Below are 19,008 nucleotides of genomic sequence, written 5' to 3' on the forward strand. Positions count from 1 at the left end.
TTTTTGAGTACCAGTGTTGGCACTGTTGTAAAAACTTTGTCCAGACATCTTTACATTTCTTATAACATAAAAAGGAAATTTTAAAACCTAAGGCCAAAAGCAAAATATTAAAAAAAAAAAAAATTACATACCCTGCTTTTCTCATCCTGGACAAAGGCACTAGAAACTGTTTCGGCTGTTCACAGTTCAGTTTCACTTCCAAGTTCTCATGTTCTAGAATACATCTGTAGTTGGTTTGAAAACATCTTGTAGACTATTTTCTATAAAATAGTTTCTGTCAGTAGTTAAAGAAGTAAAAACACTGAGTCTCAGTAGCTTATGTAAAAAGTTGTTTTTCTTTTTTGCAAAACTGAAAATACTAACTCTTTACCACGTTACGGCATTCGTTCTTTGGACAAAGACGACGACTTGGGTTCACAGATTAACGCCGTTGAAAAGCCCTCCTCTGTAAAGTCTGTATAAATCCAGAAATATCACTGAGATTTTGCCAGTAGACACAATTCAGCCTTAAGGTTTGGGGGTACCTTTATGTGGTGATGGTTAGTGAATAGGGAGCTAGAGTTATTTTTAGTTCTGAAGTGCTTTGCCTATCCTCTTTCCTTTTGCAGTTGGAAGGCATGGGTGCCTCTCTCTTTGCTTCTTTGTACTTCGACTGGGCCTTTTCTCTAAAGCTCAGGGCTTGTTTTACTTCCAGTATGGCATCTAGCACTGAGTTCTGGGCCCTCGTTTTGGCTCAGTTTGTCTGTATGGCAGGTGGCTGGCTACACTAGAGCTCCATCATCGTTAGTTGCTTTGGTGAGAGGAGGGGAAAGGATGAGGGCAAAATAAGAGATGGCTAAATTAATCGCAGTATCTTGAATCAGGAGGGCCTTCCTTTTATTTGTGGTGGGGAGAAGAGCAATTCTCTGAGCGATTTAGTGAGAATGGTGTGCAAAGTCTAGATGAGGCTGGAATCCTCCCTTCCCGTGTTCAATGGAGCCAAGGAAGTGCAGATTTCAAACCTCTTACATTGAGTGAGCTAAGTAGCCCAAGGTGGTGGGAGCGGAGCAGAGGACACTCGCTTGGCACCAGGTGGATTCAGTGCCCTTCCCACTTCAGGGACTGAGTTATCCTATCAGGAGGTGGCTCTAGAAGCATGTGATTTTTGTGATTACAGTTTGATTTTTAGCACTCTGGTTAAAATATTTTTAAAGCTTTTACAAATGGCTAATGGGTATGTGTTTCATTCTGCTCAGAAAACAGATCCTTAGGGGTTTTTATCATGTTTGTTTTCTGAAAGGTTTGTTCAGCACTGACAGTTGTTAGAGGAATAGATTTGTTCTCTCAAATTCCCTCCCAATTATTAGCCGAGTTGACGTGGTTCTCAGTCACGTTCCTTTTTTGAGCACTTTGGAGCGCATAGATCGAGTTGACAGACCGTACATATGTCTTCCTAGTCATCCAAAATGTAAAAACTTGTTCTATCTCCAGTACTAGAAACAGAAACAAGAATTTACTTTCAGCTTATTAGGGTGTGGCCAGGCCTGGAAGGGCTTCAGCAGTAAGTATGGGGAAAGGAATTTGGAGAGCATCTGGCTGAAACTTTCTTGGATACTTGGTTCTTGGTTGACATAGCTGTGTTTGTTGCAACCTGATTTTCTGTCCGTACTACCTGCCACATCCCTGTACATCTGTATAGTAACAACAGGATTTGTTCTCTCTGCTATAGGAAAAGTTGCTCTCAATTATCTGGTGGTAAAAGTGTCACTTTTTGTAGGACTGCTGATTTGATGGGATCTGTAATTAATATATGCATCTTTGAAGTGTGAAAAGTATAGTGTTTCATATTTACACAATTTCTATTCACGCAAGATCATGCGTGAAGTCTGTGGTACCTGCCATATTTAACTCCCTTTACAGGTGGATGGTAGCTTTTGGAGACGTTCGCAGTGGTTTGGAGAGAGGGTTGTGGTGTTTCAAGAGTCTGTCCTGACCACTGACATTTCAAAGCAAGCTTTTTTGTGATTCCCGGTTCTTTTCTTGCCACATGACTGAACTGAACTACTTGAACTGGTAGAGCCACTCAGTTAGCTGGAGAGGTCCTGATTTAAGGCACTTCTGCAACTGATCCCTCTGCCACAATAACAATCCTTATTTGTACAGCCTTGTTGCCTAGCAGTCCCAGACTTACTGTCCTAGCGTGGTGTGAACACTTCAGTAAAAACCTTCTCGCTCTGAGGATTTTCAACTTAAGTATAAAATGAAACAGTAACAGTATGCAACAGACAGATAACGTAGTAATTGTAATACTGCAATTATTATTTTAATTAGTATGCTATGACCACTGCTTGCTATCTGCTGACTTTTTTGACGCTGCACTTTGCTAGGAACTGTGGACAGAAGTACTCTGTACATAACTCCAAGATGTTGAGACATCTGCCAGACACCTAACACTACTACACCTAAAATGCCTCCACCGTGGCTTTTTGGCAAGATCTGTAAATTGCCACCCATGAGGGAGGGACCAGAGAGTATAGATGGAAGTCGAACACGAGGGAAGCCACAATCGTAGATTTTAGTTTAGACAAGACCTTAGTTAGCAGTGAATAAAGATTAGGGGAAGACAAAAGCTCAGCACGCTGCAAATAGTCCTGGAACAGTGCATGACTTCATTATTGTGGTGTTAAGATTGCACAAGTCTAAAAAAGATAAATACGAGTTATGATTATTATAGTATCTGTAAGTTTGCCACATGGCAGACCATCCATACTTTAATACTTATTAGTCATAAACGAATGTAATAACCTACACATTTAATAAACACTGGGAATCAGATTGCTTTTTATGTGCAACATGTCCATAATTTTTGCCATGTAAATGTCATATTGCATAATGTGGAAGTTTTGCATTAAGGGCAAAATATTCCATTGCACAAGGCTGCACTTTTCATCTTTTACTTGATCCAGCAGCAGGGTGTTCCTGTTTTATAGACAGGTGAGCTGATCCACAGGGCTATGCTACAAGAACCCAGACATGTTTTACTAAAGTTTAGGATTTTCCAGGAATAATGAAGAAACTGGAAGCTGTCTCCCTAAAAAGCTGACCAGATTTGACGTAAACTGGTTTGTTGTGATGTGTAGCACTGCTGAGTAGAGGGAAGAGTTCTTTCCTGGTGACCTATTGCCATAAGCTGTAAAGATGTGCAGTGGGAGAGACTGGATGTTGCAGGTGGGGAACCTTTTTCTCTTCCAGGGGCTTTGGGTCTGCAGAACTCTTTTTATGGTAAAGGATGTAGAGAGATTTCAGCTAACTAAAAAGAAGGCTGCAGTAGCTAGTGAGGCTGGGCACTTGCAGCATGGACTGAAATGTTCTGAGAGCACGACTGGAATAATTTTAAAGAGTAGCTGAAAGAGCCAATACTTCTTGCATTCATTGGTCCCATTTTCTATTTTCCTTGGGTCTGCTTTTTGTGTCATGTAAAATCAGAAAGTCCTGCATTAATCTATAAGTATTTAAACTCTGTCCTTCAGGACATGTCACGGTATAGAGCTCTACAGCAAATGTTGCTGGCTCCAAAAAGGAGGAGAGTTTTTTTTCCCTAAATAGTGTGATGGGAGAAATATTTACGTAGTTCAGTAATGATCCAGTTGCCGTAAGGAACAGAACAGATCAGATACAGCTGCACAAAATTAGGAAGTAAGCAGGTAACTATTTATATCTGTAGCACAATAAGATTGTCACTTGAATTGGACAGACATGCGCGCGCGCACCAGCCTTCATGGCTTGCCTTTGCAGCTCTCCTGTCCTACCGCAGGTCTTGCAGGCATGCCTTAGCTGCCGTACTGTGTTCAGCAGAGACAAAGCCAAATTTCATTTATCCAGTGAGAGCATTCACTTGTCAAAGAAGGCATTGTGGACAGTTGGAGGGCCTTTATCCATATGATAACTAATGCTTCTGTGGCTATACTAAAGAATATGTTAAGTGAATGCCTGTTAGTTCTATGCCTTGTGTCCAAGAGCAAGTCCATTGCTAGCAAGTGAAGTTGTTTGGTATGTTTTGGGTTGCGATAGGATCTGTGGGGTGCACAAAGGATCTGCAGCAACCACAGTGGTGTAATTAGATTCAAAGAGAGTTCAGCCTTGTGCTGGCGTTAGCTCCCAGCTGGAGTAGGATTAGGATTCACTCTGTTCCAGCTGGTTCCTTGGAGAGGGAAGACTGTTCTCCTTTGACAGGAAAGTCATGGCTCCTAACAGATGGCCTCCATCTGCACAGTGTGTAACTCTGGAAACCCAAGTGCCAGAAAATTACTCTGAACTTGATTCGCTTGATTAGTGAACAGGTGAAGCAGTACCTAATAATGCAGCAGTATTAAATGGGGCAGAAATGGCATCCGTTCTTGGGTTTCCATGATGGTGACAGGAGACGATACATTGGGAAGGCAGTGTGGTCTTTTAGAGGTGGGGGGTAGTCTTAGACAAAGGAATGACACAGTCTGGCATACCGGGGTGTGTTTTGGCAGGGGGCGGGGGAACAAGAGGCAGGTGAGTCCATGGGAAGTGGCGGGAGTGTGGTTGTGATAATGTATTTACAACAATGGTGTGTTTTAAGAACCACTTTTTTCCCTGTGTACTGACAGTTGTTTGAAGTTGGGTGCAGGATACCAGCCGTAAATGAAATGGGATTGGCCCAGTGTGTTGGCTAGCACCCTGCTGTGAGTGTTTTCTGTCCACGTGGCTCTTGGCCGATGCGGACTGACACATCCCTGAAGTGCAATTAATAAAGGAACCTTATTATACAGAGGTTTAGAATATGGACAGACTGGGAGAGTGGATTCTGGAGCACACTTAAGTACACAATAGCGTAGTTCTGGCTTTTTGTTACATAACGAGAGAGACAGCAGGTTATTCCCTTCCTCCTGCCCTCCCTCCCCAGCAGAGCTACCATCAACCCACAACTTTGATCTTTCCACTTGTATACTTTGCATGTCACAGATGTGGTAGAAATGAGATGATTAAGGATAGTGTAAATTTTGAATGAAATATTGGCCTATTACCCAAAAGATGGGGTCTGAATTATTAAAAATACTCTAGTGCGGGCAGTTGAAAATCTGGCCATACATATCGTATGTGTGACAGAAGACTGTCAATTCCTTTGACCTCTGTTCTCTGTGCAGAGGAGGTGGGAGGGTGTATATTATTGCTCTTTTCTTCTCTAAAGGATCATGAATTAAGTTTGACTTAGAGAGTAGTTATAGGCAGTGTCTACCTCCATTCTGTGCAGAGTATTCTTAGCTTTTATTTTCTGGATCTGGAGACTACAGCAGAACTCCTCGTCTCCCTAAAGATCCTTCAGGATATGTGAATCCCATATTGCTTCTCTTGTAGGGTGAGATGTAGGAGTGGTGAGAATTCAGCACTTGCCTTGTTATCGTAAGATCCATCCATCTTTTAAGACACCAGTAGCATCCTTATACAGGTGATCCTGTAGACTTTTTTTTTTTAAGCTTCTAGATGGTGTAGAAGTATACATAACATACAGGCACAAACAGCACTCAATCATCTAGGCTTGCTTAGCTTTCTAAACTTTTTCACTTCACCATACCAAAAGAATGGGACATAATTATGTATCTCACCATATAACTATATGCAACGAGACGGGTTACTTGAGAGCCTAGACTCAGTCCCATGTTTTCTGACTTGCTGTTCTTGGTTCTGTCACTGATGCATTGCAACTTTGGGCAAGTTAATCCACAGTTCTGTCTGTTTACTCGTCTTTAAAATGGGTGTAACGTAAGACTTGTAGAGCAGGATCTTAGTGTTTTGCACTGGCTTTTTTTGAAATGCCTTTAAAGGATATTCGGCACTCCTAGGCATTTGGTTTCCTAGTCTTCAATACTTATCTCTGAGCGTTTAGTATTGAGGACCTATGGATGAAGCCTTCGTGTCCTAACTTGCTTAGGCTTGTAGTGAACTCCCTGGAGGAGTATGTGGGAAAAAAAGAAAGGGAAGGTTACTTCTAAAATTGTACTGAATAGGTTTCCGGAAGCAGTAACCATTAAGAGATGCACAGAAGGGATAAAGTGTTACCAGAGTTATTGCTAGACTGCATATTGGAAACAGAAAATCTGTCTTTGATATCTGAACATGTTACAGTATTGTATATTCTCTTAATCACCTGTCAGTGAAGATGTGGTAATTACTGTAGCTTGTCTTATAGTCAGCACAATTTCTTCACCTACCTTTAGGCTTGCAAGGTATCTGTATGCGCTCCATCTCTCCGCAGGAAACGTGTTTGTTGGAAGGAACCAATCTGTATGTCTGAGCCATGTCCAGACTTACTGTTAAGGTTTTCAAGAGACTGATGATGTAGGAATGATCTGTTCTTGTGCAGGCTGTACAGGGGGTGGCGAAAGAGCAGCACTGATGACTTTGTGCTGCATTTGACTGTGGATCAAGAACATATTAATAAGGACGGTGGATCAAAAACATGGGAGTTTGCTAACTCTTGCTGTGAAAGATCATTAGAAATCTATTTCTAGTGGCTTGTGGTAGAGGAGAGTTGTGCTGATTTTTTTTTGTTTGTTTGTTTTGGGGGTTTTTTTGTTTCCCTAGTTACACTAGTTAGTAGAGTTCTTAATGAAGGAGCAGGGCTGCATTACAGTTTCACCTGTGTGGTTGGGTAGAGTAAGTGGAGGAATAGCAATTCCAAATTTTAAATTTATATCTCTCAAATAAAGATGCGGTGAATTCAAATTCATTGAAATGCTGTATAGCTACTCAGCTGTCTGACAAAAACTGTATATTTATGTAGGCCTCTGCACCACATCAGATGTTCCTGTGCTACTAGAAGTTCAGGTTCAGATCTCACCACGGTGCTGTCTTCTTTTTTCAGAGAAAGGGCCATTATTATTCCAACTTAATAATGGCCCCCAAAACTATGACTATTCTCTTGGCACAAATCCATAAGATGCCTTATTAGAAAACAAAAAAGCAATCACTTATTTGCCCTTGTTCAAAGACATGTCTAAAACTTGATTTTTTTCCATTAGAAAATGTTTCCGGTTTTTTGTTTATTTGCTATTTCAGCCTCAAACTAGTTCCCACAGGTTCTTCGTTCAGTCGACATAACCACTGCATTGAGTTCGGGTAGGATGTGTTGTGCTGCTAAACTGCCTCCCTCATCTTGGGCACACCAGTATGTGCTTCCATTCAGATGTTTTCTTCATTGCAGCATCTGCTCTTTTTCCCCTAGACAGGGGCTAAAGCAGACATTTTCAACAGAGTGACCAGACTTGCTGTCTGTAGGCTAAATAAGGACACGCTGTCTGTTTGGACAGTGTCCTTAAATTGTTCTTATTTCTTTTATCCTCCTCTTAGAGCAAGCTCATATTTTGGGCTTCTGCACACCTATCTCCGGGTGAAACAATACCAGTCTGTTTCTGGCCACGGATCTCTGTTAACGGTCGGATGAGACCCTAAGGAAAAAAGCCCATTAAAAGGCAGGCATTAAAACGAATGTGGTGGTAAAATGGAGCCTTCCTTCAGGAACCCTTTAGAAATCTGTTAAGACTCTTGCCTTGGCCACAAATATGTATCTTAAAACATTTTGGTGTGTTCAGTCCACTCTGGCATGTATTGCCTCTTGACAGTTGTCTGCAGAGTATCAAGCATGGTGACTTGGCATTCAGTAAGAGGAGAGAGGGTGGCTGATTCTGCAGATTATAAACGGCACCCAGTTCTGCCACAAACAAATCTTGTGAAATAGTATTTCCAGATTATACCGAGCCACTTGCTGTAAGGCTTTTTTGCACTGCAGTTCTCAAACTACAGTAAATGTCATTAGTTCTGTTGTACAGATGAGGAAACTGGAAATTCAGAACTGAAGCGACTTTCCCAGTGTGCCACATCAGGTTGCTGGCAGAACTGGGAATAGGATCCAGGTCTCTCAACTGCCTGCTGCAGTGCTCTATACATTGAACCGTGTTGCCTTCCATCCCAGATATTCTTCACGTGATGTTGATTGCTGCTGGTTCCAGCTTTCACCTTCCTACAGTTGCAGGCGTCTGGGGCAGTTTCTGTAGGTCACTTTAAGCAGCACGTACCTCCTCAATGACAACCAGCATTGTGAATTGGAACGAACGGGGTTATGGTTTAGTCCGCAGAAGCATTTTCTGGTAAATTAATAGACTCTCTAGCTGTGGCTTTCCTGCTACCATTCTCTTAAAGGGTAGATCCTAGATTTAGAGCAGTGACTTGCACATTTTCTGATGAGGTGACGCAAAGCCCTACATATACATTGACACAACGTGATTCCAAATCTGTATCTGTAAGGTTTGAGTATTTCCTTCTGCTTCCTAGTTGCAGAACCATGTTGGTCCTTTTCCAAAACAGGATTATGTGTTCTGAACCCTCCTGCGCATGTGGGCATACGTGCAATAAAGGGATAGAAGCAAGATTGTTTATCTGATGAGCATCTGATATTAGTAAAATGTCTGCAGGAAATGCAGCACATTCAGATAGCTGACAGTGACCTGCACTGCCAATGTGGTGCATGGATGTAGCTCAGGAGGGCTTTTTTTCCTGTAGGTTTAGAGGATGGATATTTTTTTTTTCCTCCATGAATTCTGGGAGTTGCCGAACTGAGTCACTGGCTGAAATTCAAGTCTTTAATTAAAGGCTTTTCTCCCTTCCAGAGGCAGTTCTCTTCTCTGCAGTTGTCTTCAGGAGGGGGGTGCAGTCTTTGAATCTTACAGCACGTTGGCTTTCTAGACATCCTTTGTATAGTAACAGCATGTGCTGAGAGGCTGGCAGCCTGTAAAACACTGTCGCTCTCTTTCACTCTGGCTCCCTCCCCTCTCTGGATCTGGTGACATTACATAGATAGATGTGCTTGCGAGAAAAACAGCAGAAGGAGTTGAATGTCTGCCAACAATCTCCAGCATGAAGCGGAGTTGGCTGCTTCCAGTCTTGTTTTCCCGGATCTCTCATTGTGTGCACGTATTCTTCACTTGCCAGGATTTTCTTTGCTGAACAAACACACCAGCAGCGAGAACTCTCCATCCTTACTATAACTCTGTCTTCGACACAGGCTGCTCACCCTCTTAATCGAGACTCGCTGTAACCCCTCTAACATTCAAACTGTTTTATAATGTGAAATATTAATAACAACAATTGGAGTTGATTGGGCTTATAAAAGCGCATTTTTAGTATTTGTTTCTAAGAGGTAACAGAAACGAAGCCTTCCGATTGTGAAAGAAAACCTCTTGCTGTGTACAAGCAATCCATCCTGCTGTCTTCCAAAGAGTGCTGATTTCATAGACCCTTAACTTAGAGGACGGTAGTCAAGGAGAAGGAGCTGGATCATAGCAAGAGAAGCGCACAGATAAAGAAAGATGAGTCCAGGTTTTTAATAGTGCTGTGACTTTTTAAAAATTCTTTTGGAATAAGGTAACCGCACATCAACTTCCTGCAGATGTAGGATGTATGAAATAGTCTGCTGCTGTGTTAAGGAAGTGCTAGCACTCTTTTTTTCCAGCTAGTTGGTTGCTTTGATAAGTAACATAACAGGGTGGCCAAATTGGCTTATCCAATTATCCAGCATTGGCTGTTGGTTGAGGACAAGTGTGCTGAGTAAACTCATTTTCAGTGAAGAGAGAGCTATTCCCTCCTCTCCAGGCTGCAGAAAAGAAATGATTATTTGGGGGAAACTATAATGCGTAAGTCAGTTATCCATTCCAATAACATGAGTTCACTGTTCCAATCTAATGAAGTACACTCACTGCAACATGCCTTGCACCATCCAACCGTTTTTGGATTAGACACTTGCCCTCTGAACTACACCTTTCTTCTTTGCCCCTAGTTACTCCAGGTGCCACATTCAGTCATCCTCTCAGTTTCTGAAATGTAGCTACGTTAGTTAGTATGATGCATTGAAAACTTCAGGTAGTCAGAAACAAGTTTTCTTTTCTTTTTTTTTTTTTTAAAAAAGAAAAACGCTTATCTCAGAGCTTATCCCTTTTTGGCCTTTGTTAAGCCACACAGACCAGGTTCTTTCAGGCTTTTGCAGGATAGGCTCTGTCATTTCCTTGAACACCCTAACAGCCGTTCTCTGAACACAGGTGACCGAAATGAGACAATCTCTTACCAATTCCTTGTACACTGGCATTAGTACTTCCTCCTCTCTACTCAGAAAACATCCTGAGATTGCATCTGAATTTTTCGAAGCTGCATCCCACTACTGCCTGACAGTCATCATGTGATCACCTGATAAAGCCTGAATTTTCTCTTCCTTGACAGTTTCCAACTGATGCACTGTCAGCTTGGAGAAGACATTTTTGTAGCCCTTAGGTGCATGGCCTTGCACTGTGTAGTGCTGTATTTCTCCAGCCCTCAAGGTCATCCAGATCTTCCTGCACGATGCCTCAGTCTTTCCTGCACTGACAGCGCACCAAGCTCGGTGTTGTCAGTAAATTTCATTAGCGTGCTCCTACAGTTTGTGCCAGAGTCATTAGTGAAAACATGACAGACCAGTCCAAAATCCAGTCTTTGGAACTCTCCGAGGAACCTACATTTAGCATAAACTTGTCTGTCCCTTAGCCAGTTCCTTACCTTTCCTTTTACAAACCCTGTCGTCTTCAACTTAACTGACACTTCCCTTGTTGCAGAGTATTTTGCCAAAGCCCAGACAATGACACCTACCGCATTGCCCTTGTATAAAAAGTCAGTTTTCTTTTCAAAGAAAGCCACTGAACTGTCAGTCTAGTTTAGTTCACAAACTACTTATCCTGATTTTTTTTTTCAAACTTTTCCTTTGAAATCAAAAACCTTAGTTAGCAATTGAGTTCAAATTGAATCAGCTTGTGGTCATTTTATCTAAGATGGTCTGTGACCACATCTATAACATGCACAGGACCACGAATCAAGTCTTCTGTGTGTGGCGCTTTAGTGTGCAAGAGAGAACGGGCATAAATCTAGTTCTGTAATTAGGTTTGCAGGCCTGGACCTCTGCATATGCACAGGCTAATTGGATGTTATTGGGTTATTGTACATGCTGTGGGGTTCGTGCTCGTGGAGCTGACCGCAGAGAGGGGTATGACATGGAACGCCACACATTATGCTTGTCACTTAATTCCCTTGCCTTTATGTGGTCTCTTTGAAACAGCCATGGGTAATCTCACCTCCAGTGGAAGCCAGAGTGCTGCAATGTAATTTTTGTGGGGCCTGTGATCTCACTTGTAAATGCTGCCAATATCACTTCAGATCATGACCAGTGGTTGGGGAATCGCTGCTTGACAGTGGGAGCATCAGGGATATAATTGCCTCTCTTGTCTGTAAATCACTTTGTACTCTCTTGATACTTTATGTTTCATTAAATACAGCTCTTTCAAACTACTTTGGCATAATTCTTAAATATTAGCATAATACATATTAGAATCCTCAGAACCATAGACAGTGCTCATCTGCGGCTCCTTGTGTCTTTATCTGGTACTGGCTGGATACTGCTCTGTTGCATATGCACGTTTCCTGGTGCTACAGTGAGTGGGGAGTCTGCTGGCTATTTAACTGCACCTCCACTTTCTTTTGACATTGTACAGAGTAGTGACCTGTTTCCATATAAGATGCATTAGCAGTTCATATTTCCAGGTGACAGCTTAGTGAGACTTGAACGTTCCTGTCTTTCAAGAGAAGATTGGAAATCCTTCAGGCATATTTTGAGGCATGTGAAATCATTCTTTTATCATCTTAGTCCTATAGAAATTACACTTTACTAGACAGAAACCAATGTAGTTTTGTTGAGATATGTGAGAGAGTGAGACTTGGGTTTGTTGCAGAATAAGCTGTTGCACTTTTTAGATCAGTACTTTTGTCTCTGCTTTATTGTAACAAAGCAGTTTTATGGTCAGAACAAATTCATGTGTGCTCTTAAGTTGCTGAAGTTCTGCTTTTTGAGCTGGTGTTTTCCTGCCACCTTTGAAACTTGCTATCCTAATAAAAAAAATCACATTTCACAATTTGGATGTCATTCTTGATCTGTTTTCTAGCTGTGCTGCTTCTGCAAAATAGGATTTAACTCAAAGATTAAACACAAGAGCATTAACAGCACTTTGGCTCCTCATTGTGCATGAATCAAAAATTTGTAATATTGACTATGCAGGAATGTAACTATCAGTTTTACGCGTGGAGACACGGATACCATCTGGTCAGTAAAACACTGACGACTAGAGTCTCGTTATTCAATGCCATGTCCAGTCGGGTGCCTGTTGCCAACCATTGTTTCTGCAGTGTGTGGGGCTTTTTTCCTTCCCTTATATGCCTCGCTCCTTTCTGATCAAGAAATCCCTTACTGTTTGAGAGGTTTCGGACTATCCAGGATAACAGGATACTCAATGACTGGCATCCTGCGCCTAGGCAGGAATGAAGAAAAGAGATTTGTGTGTGCCTAGTGTCATTCTCCTCTCCCAGTCCCAAATGAGGAAAATGGCTCCGTGCACAGGTTGTTTTTTCCCCTTCGGTACTGTCGTGTCCAAGGGTGGATAGATCAGTGCCTTGCTTACTGTGCCTTACCTGAATGGAGGAAAGGGAAGGAAATCTCCTGGCTCAATCTGCCCGTGAGAATTTTTTTCACTGGGCTTTTCTTAAAATCTTTCCTGAGTTAACCTGAGAGGTTGGCTTCATACAAGAGCTTGGAAGGGGGCAGTGGGGATGGAGGGAAACAAGGTTTGAAGCGGTCACTCTGTGTCCTGCTGTCCAGATTTGTTTCTGTCCCTAAGATGCAGCATAAGAAATGTCTGCTGTACTTGTCTGGAGTGGCTCCATCTGGCGGACACTTCAAAGAATACGGCTCAGTCCGTGTGTAGTGAGCGCTGTGAACTGAAGCCTGCACTGGTGGACAGGAAAGACAACCAGTTATATTACTGCTGTGCAAATAGCAATAAGCTACGCCAGGGTAGGCAGCCTCCAGCATGGGTGCCAGAACATGGCATGCAAAGGCATTTGGCTTGGCATGCATGCTTCGGGACACACAGCAGGAAAGGGGTTGGGGCTGCACTGCCACAACAAGGATTGGGCCCATTTTGGCTCTTTTGCCATCCACCCCTGGCACACCAACATCTTACTATTTGGGGTTGCGGGTGTTTTTTGGCACTCTGCTCAAAAATGTTGCCAACCCCTGAGCTAGGCTATTCTGGAGACTTTATGCTAACAAGAACCCTGAAGGTTTAGCGTTTTCACATTTTTCAATTTTGGGGTACTTTACTGTTCCTTCTGGTTTTCATTAGACATTAGTTTTAAATGAATTCTTAAAGGCACGGGTCTCAGGTGCAACTTTTCCCTTGCATGCTGTGTAATCTGTTCTTTGGTTTGCATATGTGGACAGAAGGTGACGGGTGGATTGATGGATGAATTGCTATTTGCTTTTTCCCCTCAGCCGGTTGCTGAACCAATCCCAATCTGCAGTTTCTGCCTTGGTACGAAAGAACAAAACCGGGAGAAGAAACCCGAGGAGCTCATCTCTTGTGCTGACTGTGGCAACAGCGGTAGGTGACCATTTACAGTTCTCTTGGGAACAAGTGTGTAGCTGGGAAGAAGAGTGTGATGTCTAGTGGAACATCCCCTGGGCGCTCTCTGTTTTGGGGACCAGTTAGATTTGGCGGCTTGATCCTTCTGCATCTTCAGCTTGTGGGACAGGTTGAGGTTAATTTGGTACACATGTAGTTCTGTCAGCCCTTGGTGAACGTCTTCAAAAGCAAGTTGCCGCACGACCAGTTTTATCATCCTTTGCTCCAGTTCTGAAGAGTAGGTTGGCATGTGCTGACAGCCTTTGCTGAAGGAGCTGCCCTGACCACACTGACCCAGGGTTTGCAGAGACACCTCTGTGAGGAAGCTGCTGGGGGCAGAACTAGGAACCACCCAAGATTGACTCAACAGCTGTGAATGATAGTAACTGATGGAGTCTGAGAGCCACTTTGCATAATGTTGGCAGTCCCTGATTCTGCTAAATCTGGCTCGTCTTATGGATTCATGAGTTGATGGATCTCAAATGGAGGGCCTGACGTGCTTTCGAAACTGCCTTCTAATGCGTGGCTCTTAATATAATAATATATGGCATCTCTAATCAGTCATAGGCGTAGAAATCTGAAGCAAGGTCTCAGAGGCTTTAGGAGAAATGAAATGGGATGGAAACAAACCCTGGCTCTTCTGTGATATTCATTATCATTGTCTATGCTCCCAGCCTGGTCCTCCTCCTACCTGAGCTGAGGAAGGTAAAGCCAGGCTAAAAAGCCTCAGCCCAGCAGAGGAATAGACTTGTACAGTCATGTTCTTCTGGTCTTGCTGCTGATGTCACACTGAGAAGCTCACTAATTAATAATGTTATGATTAGCCTTTGTCACTCACTGCACTGAGAGTTTACTTTGTTTTGCCTAATTTATATACTGTCATAAAGTGAATCCCATTTCTTTGCTATTTATTAATGCACTGCTCAGTACTTGAATGTTGTATGTGTCTTGTTATTTATGTCCATCTACCTCTTGAATATGGGCCTTGCTGCATCTTGTTCCCTACTGCTGTCACCTACCCCCACTCTGCATCATCTCCCTACTTCCTCTCTGATTTCAGCTCCTGGATCCAGGTTTCTCTCCATCTCTGGGGACAGCAGGTCCTACATGTTTAACCCCATGAGGGACGTGAGGGAGGGAGTTTCAGTTCTGGAGTCATGATGTTTTTTGTCTCTGACAAGTGTTTCATACTTGGCCCCTGGGAGGGCCATATACCTTTACACTTTCATCATTTGTTTCTAATATTTGTATAATAAAGGTTTAAGAAGTCAAAGCCCCTCTCTCTCCTACTCCTTCTGATTTCTACCTCTGGCACTCGCCCACTTCAGCTTCCAAGGTGATGACTCATCTGACCTGATGGCCATGTGTCCCCTTGCTTGCCTTCACCTCATGTAACCCACAGTCTTGGATCAGCTCTCCCACTGAACAAAACGGCTTGCACTGGTTTTTACCACGCCCATTGATCTCTTAGGAATAGTTTTCATTATATGTTCGCAGATTGCTCACAATGGAACCATGATCCATGACTGGAGACCTTAGGTGCTGCTTCAGCTCAAGTAATATATAGCAATGCAAAGCCTCTTACACGTGTCTCTATAACTTCATGCACTTCCACATGACTGCAGAAAATGCTGTCAGAAACACTGACTTTCAGTAGAAACCTTGCACCAGACTCACCTGTTCTTGTTCAAAATTTAATATAAACAGCTCAGCTTGCCTGTTTCCATGGGAGAGCATTAAACATTGCCCCCAAATGTCTTCAGTGCTGTCCATAAATGTTCAAAAGGGAAAGTGGCTGCCAGATTTTATCTCTATTTCTGTGCTGTAAATAAGTATGAGCAAGAGCTCCAAGTACTGGCAAGACTTATGAAATACAAGGAGCACCTGGGTGACTGAGAACCTGCATGTGAGATATGACTGATTATACCTCCTCTTCTTCCACATGCATCCATGAGTACTGACTTCAGCAGGAATGGTTTCACTTGGGGTTGTTTTGTCCTTCTTCAACAGGTCATCCGTCCTGTTTGAAATTCTCTCCAGAGCTGACAGTTCGAGTGAAAGCCTTGCGATGGCAGTGCATTGAATGCAAAACGTGCAGCTCCTGTCGAGATCAGGGCAAAAATGCAGTGAGTACTTCAAATAATGAAGTGCCTGGGCTGGGTTTCAGTTCTGTGAAACATGGTCTGCTAAATCTTGGCTGACCAAGTAGTTGCTGCTTCTGCTTGACTTATTTGGGCCTATATAGTGGGATTTAGTGGCGTATATAGTGGGACCAGTACTATTGTATGTTTGTTTGGGAACTTGACGTGGCTTTTCTGGGCCCAGTGACTAAGTGAGAACAGAGCCTGCTGCAGTCTTGCAGTGTGAGGTTTACCAGAGCTGTCTGTCTTCCACAGGATAACATGCTGTTTTGTGACTCATGCGACAGGGGCTTTCACATGGAGTGCTGTGACCCACCTCTCACCAGGATGCCGAAAGGTGAGGGGTCTGTCTAATCAGAGGGGATTAAAAGGATGCTGGAGGAAATGAGTGAATAGAAAATGCCTACCTATCAGGAAATTCACGTTGTCTTTCCCCACATTTGTTCAGTGCATCACCATTTTCCAGGTTTTAGAAGCCTTAAACCTGCTTTGTAGGTTGAGAAGAACACACACATTTTATGGACCAACATTTTCTTCCTTTCCTGCTTCCAGTATGAAGGATCAGAGTGTTTTAAGAAGGGCTTCCAAACCTTTCAGAGGTCTGAGGGGATGGGGCTGATGGTTCTAGTTTAGCAGAATTGACTTTTATGCAGTTGAAGGAGTAGGTTTGTGGAGATAGAGGAGACTGGCAGGTGGTCCATGAAGTAATGGCAGGTATTTCTATTTGAGCAGCTAGTAGCACCTCTGGAATGGAAGCTAAATTTATGTGCCTTTTGGGATAAGAACTGGCTGTGGCAAGGAGTATGCCAGAGTTTTCTTGAGTTGTGTGGAGATGTCTCCATCTACTCTGGAGACACTGTCCTTAAGCAAAGTAGGAATTCGTTAAATGGGTTATCCTTGTGCATTATTCTTCTCTTCTGATAACCTGTTGTTGGGTACAGTGACACACTTAAGCATACATGTAAAAGCATGCATTTAAAAACTTGCTGAAAGAGCCTGTCTGGCAGGAGAGCTTGCCAGCAAAGCAGGCTTTGCATTTAGAGTGCTTGGACAAGTAAGTGCCCTTCTTAACATATTACAGTAGTTGGAGCCTGTCAGACTGTTTCTCATACTCGTGGAAGGGGCCTTTCTTTTTGACCTGTCCTTTTTTTCCATTTTCTGATGGGACTTGTATCTTTCAGGTATGTGGATATGTCAGATATGTCGGCCACGGAAGAAAGGAAGAAAGCTTCTACACAAGAAAGCAGCACAGATAAAACGGCGCTATGCCAATCCAATAGGACGTCCCAAAAATAGGTTAAAGAACCAGAATGCAGCGTAAGTCATTTGAAAGAGGAAAAGAAAGGGCTCCTATAGACATGCGAGGAGCCTGCTTCAACGCGCTGGAAATCCAGCGCTTCCATGCAGACTTGATTTAATAGTGTCTGCTGGAGCATGGAAATTGCGCTCCGGCAGCCTTCCGCATCGCGTGTATCAGTCCCCGTGCTGAGAAACTGGCGGCAGGGCATTTTGAAATAAAACACATTTGATGAGCTTTAGTTCAAAGCGCTCCACCGCTGTTTTTTTCAGCGCAAGAACGCCATCACACATGACATGTGGGCACTTTTAATTAGTGTAACTTGCTAATTAAAGCGCCCCGTGCCATGGCCCAAAGCACATGTAAAAATGCCCAAAGTGTAAGCTACCTGGGGCTCCTTCAGGAGATCAGTATATTCTCTGTTCTCTATGGGATGATTTCCTGAAGAAAGACATCTCTGCACAACACACAGTTTCATGCTTTTCTGTGCTGGATTGGTTTCCTCAGGAGTACTGTATCCAGTGAGGGTGCCTGTGTAGTGCTGCTTTGTCCCTATATTGTGTCCTTTTACTGTAATTAAGTACGTGGCAGTAAAGACCACGCCTTGGACTGACTTTGCCAGTTTGTAGCAAGTCTCTGTTGCTGTGCTTTCTCAACTCTGAAGTCCTGAAGCAGTACTAGTGTGAGTTAAAAAAAGATTGATCCCCCACACTGACACAGCGAAGGAATATTGTAAACATCTTTTGAGGATCTTCAAGGGATTCTACTGTTGGAGCCAGCGGAGGAAGGATCTGCGTCTTTACCTTCCTGTAGCGGGGAGCTTTTCAACACCTTGGATTAAATAAGATTGATATATCATCTGTGTGGGTAGAAGGACGGCTGACTGTTCCTGCATTGTCACCACTGTTCCGTGTATTTCACGTTTTGGCTTCAGAGTGTTGCAAAATCTAGTCCATGCCTCAAGTTGTACACAGACTCCAGACTTGCTTTTAAGAGTCCTGTTTGTTTGTGAATTTGCAAAGTAAAACTTCTGAAAAGGAAAGCATCAATTGATTCCGTTTGTCTTTCCAAGTCAGCAAACAGCGCAATATCTCTGCAAAGTGCAAATTGCCCTAATCATCACAATGGGTTTTTTAAGTCTGATTCTAAAGGATGACAGTGTTGATATTGGTAGTCTGAATTCTCTCATTGAGATCATCGCAACACACACAGTCAGTTAAATATGCACGCTCCACAGCCCTTACCTGTCAGTCCTAACCATTTGACACTGGTTTGCTGGGAATTTGAGTATTCATTCATTGGATTTAACAGTAAAGTGACCATCCAGTTCTGCCTATTGGCCATGTACCCAAGTTCCATGTTTCATTTGTTGTATTTAAATGTATTGGCCATGACATTTCCAGCGAGCAGGGATAGTCCTGTAATTTTGCAGTGGAGCTTAGGCCCAGTCTGCTGTGGAGTACGCAGGACTGAGCCCACCTCTTTTCTTATGCTGCAGTTGTTGTCTAGGCTCTGTGTGGTTGGCATGCTAGATAGATACCAAACCAGTTAAAACTCACATAAATCTCTCCTTCTCGACAACCTTGCTGACCACCCCTTTCTCACTTGTGATTTTCAGATCAAAAGGTCCCTTCAGTAAAGTTCGAACTGGCCCAGGTCGGGGTCGGAAACGCAAGATCGCGCTCTCCAGTCAGTCAGCAGCAGAAGGAGGGTATCTGGAACAGACGGATGGCCTGGACTTCTGCCGAGATGGAAGCACCACCTTGAAATTAAACAAGAAAACCAAAGGGCTCATTGATGGCCTTACCAAATTCTTCACCCCTTCCCCTGATGGACGGAAAGCTCGAGGGGAAGTGGTGGACTATTCTCAGCAATATAGGATCAGGAAAAAAGGCAGCAGGAAATCTAGCACTTCAGAATGGCCCACAGGTAAAAAAGAGTGGTTCCCTTGCCAGTAAAAGTATCCTCGTTTAATCCAAAGAAAATGTCTAGTATTGTTTGGAGGGAGTGAGTAACTTGGGGTGCCATGTTCAGC

The 19,008-nt window shown here is 43.1% G+C and overlaps 1 protein-coding gene across 3 annotated transcripts in view; it reads left to right on the plus strand.

Moving 5' to 3' along the window:
• KAT6A (lysine acetyltransferase 6A) overlaps positions 1-19,008 on the plus strand; it is a 49,396-nt gene that overhangs the window by 4,514 nt on the left and 25,874 nt on the right. For all 3 annotated transcript variants that reach the window (XM_059730625.1, XM_059730627.1, XM_059730626.1), the window contains exons 4-8: positions 13,406-13,514; positions 15,546-15,661; positions 15,932-16,013; positions 16,858-16,993; positions 18,592-18,902. In XM_059730625.1, coding sequence (XP_059586608.1) covers positions 13,406-13,514; positions 15,546-15,661; positions 15,932-16,013; positions 16,858-16,993; positions 18,592-18,902 — 754 coding nt within the window. The remainder of the gene's footprint in view (positions 1-13,405; positions 13,515-15,545; positions 15,662-15,931; positions 16,014-16,857; positions 16,994-18,591; positions 18,903-19,008) is intronic.

This window comes from Alligator mississippiensis, chromosome 7, assembly GCF_030867095.1.
Source record: "Alligator mississippiensis isolate rAllMis1 chromosome 7, rAllMis1, whole genome shotgun sequence".
NCBI lineage: Eukaryota > Metazoa > Chordata > Crocodylia > Alligatoridae > Alligator > Alligator mississippiensis.